Source organism: Telopea speciosissima, chromosome 1 (genome assembly GCF_018873765.1).
Source record: "Telopea speciosissima isolate NSW1024214 ecotype Mountain lineage chromosome 1, Tspe_v1, whole genome shotgun sequence".
In the NCBI taxonomy this organism is placed as follows: domain Eukaryota; kingdom Viridiplantae; phylum Streptophyta; class Magnoliopsida; order Proteales; family Proteaceae; genus Telopea; species Telopea speciosissima.
In genome coordinates this window covers 62,403,101-62,413,322 of record NC_057916.1, presented here as the reverse complement: position 1 = coordinate 62,413,322, position 10,222 = coordinate 62,403,101, and the positions used below count along the sequence as shown (strand labels likewise).

At 39.4% G+C, this 10,222-nt stretch overlaps 1 protein-coding gene across 1 annotated transcript; it reads right to left on the bottom strand.

The window, feature by feature from the left end:
- Positions 1-1,099: 1,099 nt before the first annotated feature.
- Positions 1,100-9,978, bottom strand: LOC122646558 (ATP synthase subunit delta', mitochondrial-like). Its single transcript, XM_043840132.1, has 2 exons — positions 9,584-9,978; positions 1,100-1,594 (listed from the first exon to the last, which is right to left on the bottom strand). The coding sequence occupies exons 1-2, from the start codon at positions 9,842-9,844 to the stop codon at positions 1,250-1,252; spliced, it is 606 nt and encodes a 201-aa protein (XP_043696067.1). The 5' UTR covers positions 9,845-9,978; the 3' UTR covers positions 1,100-1,249.
- Positions 9,979-10,222: the final 244 nt, after the last annotated feature.

Below are 10,222 nucleotides of genomic sequence, written 5' to 3'. Positions count from 1 at the left end.
CTTGCAGTTTAATGGATTGGTCTGCTCTGTGACTTCGTACCTGGTTTTCCAAAGTTGGATAAGGTAAATCTTTGGCCAAAGATGCAACATTTATAAATCATGAATAAGAATTTTGATTTACATTTTCGGTGCACATCCTCAATTAAATGTATCAGAAGGAAGGAGAAGAAAGGAGGGACATATGGTATCATCTTTGTTGTTTTAATCTATGAAAATGCTAATTATGTCAAAAGGAACATATTTCTGGACCATTGGTATCATCTTTGTTGTTTATGTTGCAGAGAGAGTTTTCACAGAAGGCACTGCACACTCCTGTCACCTCCTAGATAGAAGTTAAAGCATCCCCTTTGCAGGTAATATCTACAAATGCTCATTAATTTACTGTTACTAACATCAATGATTTTAATTTTCAATGCAACGTGTGACAGGAAGCATTGGAACCATGCATGAGCTGTGAAACTCTATTAAGAATACAATTGGGGAAACACCACAGAGGTTATGTAGAGAATCTAAACAGGCAGATCTTGGGTGACTGTTCAAGTAGGAAGTAGATGTGTGTGTTCTTTCATTTGCCTACTTAGGAAATCCCCTACCTCCAGGCCGTAAACACACCCTCATTTTCCCCTCCATGAAGAGTTTATCTGCAACACCACCCTACTACCCCTAAAAATAAACCACCCCCCCCCCTTTTTAATGCACATCTGATACTCTGAAACATGATTTTTTAAGCACATATATACAAGTATACAACATATTTGTCTTTGTGAGGAAACAGACCAAAGATTTTCTAATTTCCATCTGATACTTGCATCACTAAATAGTGGATCATGTCTCACCCTTCACTGTTTCCATAACTAATCTCCTTCTGAGAACAATAATCCAAAACAAGTAGCAAGTCTGTCATTCAGCAGGTTTAATCCCCCATGACTCTCACGAAAACAGAACTAAGTAGAAAGTAAACAGTGATCATACTCAGAATGTATGGTAGACTATATCCAAGAAGTTAGAATCTTTCGAAGTCATATAATAAATTCATCAAAAATGAACAACTTACAACCTCCCCCAAGGTAAGATGCTTCTCTAAAAAGAAAAGACAAGGGGAAAGAGAAACATTTCCAAAGTTCATTGTTTCTAAAAGTTTATTCAATGTTCTTGAAATCAGGGAAAATCTAGAAAGGAGAATACATCATCCATGCATGCAATCCAAAGAAAGATATAAGAAAACTATACTTTTCTTGATCAAGAACCACTAGCCTGTGAGGGCCGAGTTGAGAGCACTGTGGACATCTACTCCAATTTGAGCTTCAGCCTTCTCCAAGTCAGTATTGGCTGTACTGAGCTTCTGGGTGAACTCTGCGAGCCCCTTCTGGACAAGGTTTGGGTCAATGCGATCAATTGGTACTGCCTCAACAGCAATAATGTCTGCATAGGAGTTTGCATGGATGAATGCAAAACCACTACTAACGAAGTACTTTGTAACATCATTCCCTTCATGCACGGACATGACACCAGGCTTCAGCTCCGCAATAGTGGCCACGTGTCCAGGGAGAACACCCATCTGCCCAGTTGTTGCTGGGATTATGACCATATCAACCTAAAGTGCCAAAATAGAAAAGAAATCAGAATACTGTCATTTCCTTCACCTATTATTGCGTTTTAGAATCAGCTGCACTAAGATGGAGTCATGTAGATGACTAAAATACCCATCTGGAATCCCATTGACAGATTTATGGATGGAATATCATAATGGATCTCCTGCACAATATGAAGTCTTACCGACCCAAAAGTACACCACCTGTACTGGAATCGCATCTGTAGACCAACCCAAGTTTCTATCTGCTTTCTATCTGTTTCCAGCTCTAGTAGTTTCAAGCTTTTTTACTCCTAAGTCTTGGTTTCATGACCATTACAAATTTAACTGGGGTGAAGCCAACTACATACGAAAGAATGACATTGGGATTGATACATGCAAGATATCACCACATGTATAGACTAGCACAATAGAACTACAAGAACTAGCTGCATTACTAATGCCTCAGGAGTCAGGATAATGACAATAGTGAAGATGTGGAATAGTAACGGAGTTCTTAAAGAAGCAACATAAAAAGAACACCCAATCCCTGGACCACCTCTTAACCACACCATCTACAGAATCCAGGCAAATGCTAAAATAATCCTAGAAATGCTCTGAGTCCACCATCATCCTGATTCAGGTAAGTCTACGTGTGCAAAGGAAATATGAGCAGCAATGCAGTCTGAAATGGCCTGAAGTCAGGTTTCAAAAACCAGCAGTAGTGTAGGATCACAGGTCAAGGGAAGAACTCCGATTTCAATCAGAGCATCTGATCTGACTAAAATTCAGGTCAAATTAGTCTAATTATGCAGTAGAATATACCCTCAAATTTTGAAGATTTGATGGTTGGATTTTGATTTACTGAAGTATCCTAACGTGGAGCAGGTAATGAGAGTATATGCATTTGATGGGGGAGTATATCCAGCCATTGCCTCGTGTAAGAGTCTGCTCATGGTTGCCTTTTTCGATGATGCTTGGTGATAGTTCCCCTTATCCTCCCCTCTGCGGCGGTAGGAAACTGAAAACCAGAAAACTAGCAGAATCGATAGGTAGTTGCAGGGAATTCAGAAACAGTGGCAAATAGTGATCTGTTTCAATAAGCAATAAGTTAACAAAACAGATCTAAGAACTGATTTTAACAGAAGAATCGATGGACAGTTTCAGCAGGTGATTAAACAAGGAATAACCCAGAAACTAAATTAAGCATAAATAATAGAATAAACATGCACAGGATATAAGACAGAAAAGAAGATAAGAGAAAGGGGTATGAAAACAGATCTTATGGAGAAAAGATCTTTTTTGTATTTTGGAAGAGGAGAGAAGACAGCTCAGCCACACAAGGTGACTTCCAAAACACCAAACCAATCCATTCATTCAGTCAACTCTATTGTAAAGGGGGTGTTACATATATAATGATCACAGTAATTGACGCCACTAATGACTCTTAACCTTCCTAATAAGTTTAAACTAACTCAACCGACATAAAACACTAAACTTAAAAGGACTCTTTCAAGATTTGACTACTTAAGGACCCACACAACCTTGATCTTATACTTAATTTCGTTTTTCCCCTTAAAAATCCCAACTTTTAGGCTAATAAAAGAGGCTCCTTACTTTAATAAACCTAAAAATAAAAACCCCAAGGCCCATAAAATCCAACCACAGGCCAAAATACAGTCTTCGGAGGCCCAATTGGTTCGATCGGACACCCTTAACTGCATCAAGCAGCCTCCTTAATTTTTCAGCATCAGTTATATTAAGACAAATGTCTCTCTATGGGTGGTCCTCATTAGTCATGGTGGATTGGTGGGTGACATCATAAGAAGTTAGTGTATCAATCTCCAACAGTATTGGATAAATTTTTATGCTGGCCTTAAACAACTACCAGCATGTGTTAGGACTCAGGAAACAAGAGAAACCTTTAATTTCCCTGGATCAGAATATAATTCAAAATTCTTCTAGCATGTCTTGACCTTCACATGAAATCACCACAGATATCAATCCCTTCTCCATTGACTTGTTTGCAACTCATAGTCCCAACCATAGTTCAAAAACATGTATTTCAGTCTCATTTCGGTCACAGACCGAAATTAGAAAAATTTCAATCGAAACAATGCATTTTTTCCTTGAGTTTCGCTTGGCCATTTTGGGAGCCAAACAGCCGAAAAGACCAAAATGTTCAACCGAAATGACAGAAACAATCGAAATTTGGACAAAACAGCGCCTTTTGTGACTGAAATTAGCAAAATTTTGACCCAAATTATGCTGCTTCTGGGTTTCGCCTCCTGTTTCGTCTCAGGCATGTCGAATAAGCGAAATTTCGCCGAGATTTCGGCAAAATGTTGGACTATGGTCCTAACCAACTACAATTACACAAATGAACAAAAACCCCAACCCTAAGTCAACTGATAGTTATAAGGGAGAGGGTTCCCTACACTGCCCGAGAATAGTTTCGGGAGAATGAGGGAACCCCCTTTGGAATCTGACAATAGGAGGGGCATTTATGACACATCACCCCCTCACATGAAAGTGACATGTGAGGGGGCGTGAATTTCATTTTTGAGCTGCTGTTGTGCAATTATTTTTCCCTAATTATAATAATAAATGTGGTTTGTTTCACTATTAGTTAACCAGCTGACCACTGTATCAACTTGAACGCTCAAAGTAAAGTATATTTGAATTCAAAATGACCAAGGTAATAAAATTGTATCATCAACCCCCATATTGAAATTACGAATAGTCCAAAAAATTCAGAAGGGAATAGAGAAGGGTGATGATGCGATCCCGGGTTCAATAACCCTGAATTATGGGTTGCTATGGGCCCACCCAAGTGATGAATGAATCAAAATTTAATTGTAATGGCAATTATGTAATTTTTTGAAGTTCAAGAGTTAGGAAATAAAGGACAATGATAAGGGTTAATTGATATTTAAAGTTGAAAAGGGAGGAGTATTCTGGAATTTGAGAAGAAAGAAAAGAATAAAGAAGTCAAACTTAATAGACAGGGCTTAACTGTAAATACCAAGAAATATGGTTTTAATAACAAATATAAGAAGAGTTATACTTCTTCTTCACGATGAAAACAGCAATCCACGGTAAACTTAGCTGATTTTGAAGATGAGATCTCTCTCGTTTGGGGATTGATCAACCCGAGATTTTGGGGATAAGATCCTCACCACCAATCCTCTCAAATATCATATGTATCAACTATCAAGTTGAAAAAGCAACCAGCAAACGAACCAAATTAGTATGGAATCAGATTTGGCGATATGAACAGGAATCGACAACAAGGTGAGCTTGAATCTTCAAACCAAATATTCAGTTCAACCCCAAACTGTACAGGCTGAATCACCCTTAGGGGTATAGCCTACACCATGTTTCAGGGAGAAAGAAGTTGAATTGATAGAGTTCGATCCAATGTAATGTGGCTCCAAGTATCGTCAAACAGACCAGGAAGTTGAAGACGAAACAGGAAGGGAAAGCATAGAAGGAAAGAAAGGAAAGGAGGAATAGTACCTGAGATGAGGAGAGAAAGAAGAAGCAACAGTTGAACCACCTTCAACTTTCACATTAACCAGCATAGGCTCAAAAGTTCATTCAATTCTCTAAAAACTGAAACTCTCGATGGACCTACTTACATATATAAAAGAGAGAAAATCTCCTGATAAAACTCTATGACTGAAGTAGAGTTTGAATCAAACTCAACAACTCTATCCTACGACTCTACCAACATGAATTAAATTAATAAAGAAATTCTAAAAACAATCCCTAATTAACCCAATTGGACCAAGCAACTGCATTAACTCTTCGCTCTTAAAAGAACTTGACTGTCAAGTTAGGTCGTGAACCCAGGATGCCCTTATAATAAACTCGAAGATCAGGTGGCATGTATCTAGGGATGACAGTCAAACGACAACTTCATGAGTAGGAAGATTAGGCTAGCTCAAGGTTGGAGGATGAGAGAATTGTTGCAGTTGAGGCATATTTGTAAACGTGTGAAGCAATATCGAAAACGTTCACCCTCCTTATTTCACCTTGGTGATGTTCTGTGCACCATCATACATAATATCAGCCTTACGTAGCCATGGTTACCCTAAAAGAATGTCACAATGCACTAGGTGCTGAGTAAGCAAAACACCTAGTACAGAAGCGGCCAAGCTGTAGATTAACTCATACAATTGCATCAACCTCTTATCAAGCATTAGGCCCAAAACCGAGTACATATATTTCTTGAAAGCTGTTTCCGTGGGAGGATGAGTGCTCAAACTAAGTATGCAGAGATGATGTTGGATTTAGCTCCTGTGTCGACAACTATAGGCACTGTTGTCGAATCCTCATCATGAAGTAAAAGACCCTTCTGTCTGAAAAGAAGAGCTTTCTCAACTATTCCATTGAAAAATGAAGTAAGATTAGCTGAGTTAGCTTTGTCAGGAGGATAAGGATAACAATGACACACATTATTATTGCTACCCTTCTTTGTCGACTTTCTCAGCTAAATTCACAGAGTAAGTCTTATGGGAACACTGATGACCGAAGCGTGACCTTTCTTTCTACAGTTGTGACAATTATTTTCAGTCGCTTGTTACTCTTAGAGACTTGTAGCATCTTGACTTCAATCTTGCAAGGCTCATTCTTCCTTTCTTCAGTCTTGGGTGTAGATTGTAGGCTAAAGAAGTCTTGATCATTTCCTTCAGATGACTAATTTTCTTCGCCCGTCTTGGCATATGCAGCTACAACATTGACTAATCTAAAATTCCCGTTAGCAAGCTCTAACTAAATATTTGTATTTAGCCCACTAAAGTACCTCAATACCCATTGCTGATCCATTCTGATGCCTGCATCTAGAAGACAACTTGTGAGACTCCACAGTGTAGGTAATTATATCCTTACTACCATAATGAAAGTTGATCATCTTGTGGAAGAGTATCTTCTCGAAATTAGGAGGAACGAATTTTCTCGATCAATTTGTGCTTCATAACCTCTCAATCAGTAATGCGTTCAAGTCACCTGATAAGCCTTGACTGTGGCACATCATCCCACCACAAACATATGTAAAACCTAACACGATGCAGAGAAGAATGGAAACCGTAAACACAATCACACAATGCACACAAGAATTTATGTGGTTCGGCAAGGTTGCCTACGTCCACGGTGAGATGAGATCTGTTTCACTATCAATGGCGAACAGGGTTACAGTCGCTCGTTCCTCACACCTCTCTCAGATTTATAATATAGAGAAAGAACTCTCACTACAAATTTATAGTGACAAAACCCTATACAGGAAATTTACCGCAATACCCATATAGTCCTTAAAAAAATTTCCTCGGGGGCGGCAGCCCCCAAACCCCCTCCGTACCCCCACGATAGTCCGAAGCGGGTCCAACGAGTGAATCACACAGGAGCCTCCAAGGCCGCAGAAGGAGCCCCGGAGGCTCCACACAGCAGTCCATCATCAGAAGTCAAGACACCAAAACCTCAACAACATACATATCCAATGAATTTGGTGAGGATAAGCTCGCACTTTTTGTCATTTGGAAAGGACTTGTAAGTGAAAATCCTCTTGACTTTAGTGAACCAATCAAGAGAATCCTTGGGTCCCTTCACCGTCATACTCTAGAACCTCAACCTTGATGCCGTAAATAATACTTATTAGAGAACTACCGGTTGACATCCTTGGGAATAATTGGCTCTGATTGCTGTCTTGGGGCCATCTACACTAGTTATGAACGACTCAAAATTTAACTGTAATGGAAATGCCGTAATTTTTTTGAAGTTCAGTAATCAGGAAATAAAGGAGCACAGTAATAAGGATTAATTGATATTTAAAGTTGAAAAGGGAATAATATTCTGGACTTTCAGAAGAAAGAAAAGAATAAAGAAGCCTAACTTACTAAGGAGGGCTTAGTCATAAATATCAGGAAATATGGTTTTAATAACAAATAGTTCTTCTTAATCACAATGGAAACAGTAAGCCACAGTAAACCAAGCTGATTTTGAAGATAAGATCTCTCTCTTTTGGGGCTCAACCAATCTGAGATTTTGGGGACAAGATCCTCACCGCCAATCCTTCTCAAATATAACATTTATCAAGTTGAAAGAGCAAGCAGAAAATTAACAAAATTAGTCTGCAATTAGATTTGGAGATAAGAACAGGAACCAACAACAAGGTGAGCTCGAATCTCCAAACCAATATTCAGTTCAACCTCAAACTGCACAGGTTGAATCACCGTTAGGAGTAAAGCCTACACTCAAAGTTTCAGGGAGAAAGAAGTTGATTCAATAGAGTTTGATTTATGTGGGCTGCAAGTATCATCAAACAGAATAGGAGTAGAAGAAGAAAAAGGGAGTCAAAGAATAGAAGGAAAGAAAGGAAAGGAGGAATAGTACCTGAGATGAGAGATCAAGAGCAGTGGAGAGAGAAAGAAGCAACAGTCGAACCAACTTCGACTTTCACAAGAACCAACAACATAAGCTCAAAATTTCATTCAATTCTCTAAAAACTGAAACTCTCGATGGACCTGCTTACATATATAATAGAGAAATAAAATATCCTAATCATACTCTGACTGAGGTAGAGTTTGAACCAAGCTCCAAAACTATCCTACGTCTCTATCAACATGAATAAAATAATCATAAAAGAAAATTATAAAAACAACCCCTAACTAACCCTATTGAACCAAGCAACTGCATCAGGTGGCACCTAGGATAACCAGATAAGTGATATCATAATCTCATGAGGTATAGTTCTCTGCATTATGGACACAATTAAAAGAAAGACTCTGCCAACAGTCACATTTGTACGCTCATAAGGAAATTGATCTGAACCTAAACAGGAGTTCATCTAAAGATGTACCACCCCTGCAATGTCTCGTTCATGCACCTCTCATCATCTCATGAAAAATCTACAAAAGATCACCAAACTGAACCCCAAATTATAACAATATTAACCATAATATTGTAACTCACATGCAGAATTCTTTATTTAAAGGCCACCTACCAACCATCAGAGCAATTCTCAAAAATGATTTCGAAATTCATATGAAAAGAAGCAAATATACCGGAACCTTATTATAGTTATCAAGGTGTCGCCTAGACTTCTAGGCACCCTTTGCTGGAAGGGTGCCTTGGTTGCCTAAGCGATGCCTTGATTTTTTCCCTCCAACGACTAGGATCGCCTAGATGCTGTGATAACTTTGAACGTTACCCATTAAACCTAGTACAGAGCAAAAGCTTCTTCAGGAAGGGTCACACAAGGTTACAGCACAAATAAAAGATGCAAAACCTACAATTACCTCAACTCAGAAGGCTCTATGAGTCAAGTAGAAGCCACTTCATCGACTCAAATGGACATGGAAATGCTGAAGGGGAACTATGTATTGAAAGGATATGCATTTTTTAATTCTAAACAACATCCGACTCCCTGGTGCAAAATGAAATGAAACAGCATGGATTGTATGACAATTACCAAGTGAATCAGTTCCTTAATTAGACGATCCTAGAAATCAAATGCACCCACACACACTTTACTAACTCGTACACAGCAATGCAAGTGTCCAGAAACGGTCATAAACTTAGTAGAACTGTGCAGAATAAACATTAAATTTGGGGAAAATGTTGACACCCAGAAATAGCGAGTCAACTGGGGCACATTTTACATTGCCCAATGGGAGATGTGTGGGGGGGGAGGGGAGAAGAAAGAGGTACAATTGCCAGAATACCACAATAACCCTGTTGCGCTACAATGGCTTCCTGGATAATCAATAAACCTAGTGAACACAATTACAGCAATATCGAATCTCTTCACATTCATCAAAATGAAAACTTCGTGCCTCTGACTCGATCGATAACATTTGAATAATCACAGAGAAAAAGACTAAAAACTTTCAAAATAAAAACTAAAATCTCGAGTTTAAAGATCCCAAATTCGTGACAATCAACGAAGCCCAGATGAAACAAAAGATAAGACAAGGAAATCAAAAGGGAAAGTGGGTAATCGATCGAAAAACTAACCTCCTTGCCAGAGAGCTCGGATTGGTAAGGAAGAACGAAGTTGACGGTGAGCTTGGAAGGGATAGAGGAAGGGGTGGTGGGTCTGGGATGCATGAAAGAGAGGGGAGTCTTGGGAGGGTCTATGTTCGGGATCACCTTCTTCCATGCCTCTACGAACGATGAATCCACGGTTGGAGTCGCCGGCACATCTGCGGAGGAAAAGGTCCGAGCCCTCGCCATGGAGGTCGCTCTGGCCAACAGGCGAGGAGCTTGCCTCAACATGGTTGAGCTCTTTGGTTGGTCGCTCGGCTTCGCACGGTCGGACTCTGTGATGATACCTTGAGAGAGAGAGAGAGAGAGAGAAGCGCAATAAGCTGCCGTACCCACTGACTCACGCTTTTCTTATTCTCCTTCGTCTGCTACCTATCTGTATAAGAAGGGAGGTTTCACTTTTTTACCATTTTTACCCCCAAACATATGTCGTTTTTCCCTACTCCTTTCCTTAAGGCTGTGTTTGGTTGGATTGAAATAAATAGTAAAGAAAAAAAAAATTATTGCTCCTTGTCTGCCAAAAGAAAAGAAAAGAAAAATAATATAAAATAACTGACAATAGAGAGAGAGAGAGAAGAGGGGGAGGTGGGGGTAGGGATATTCGGGGGG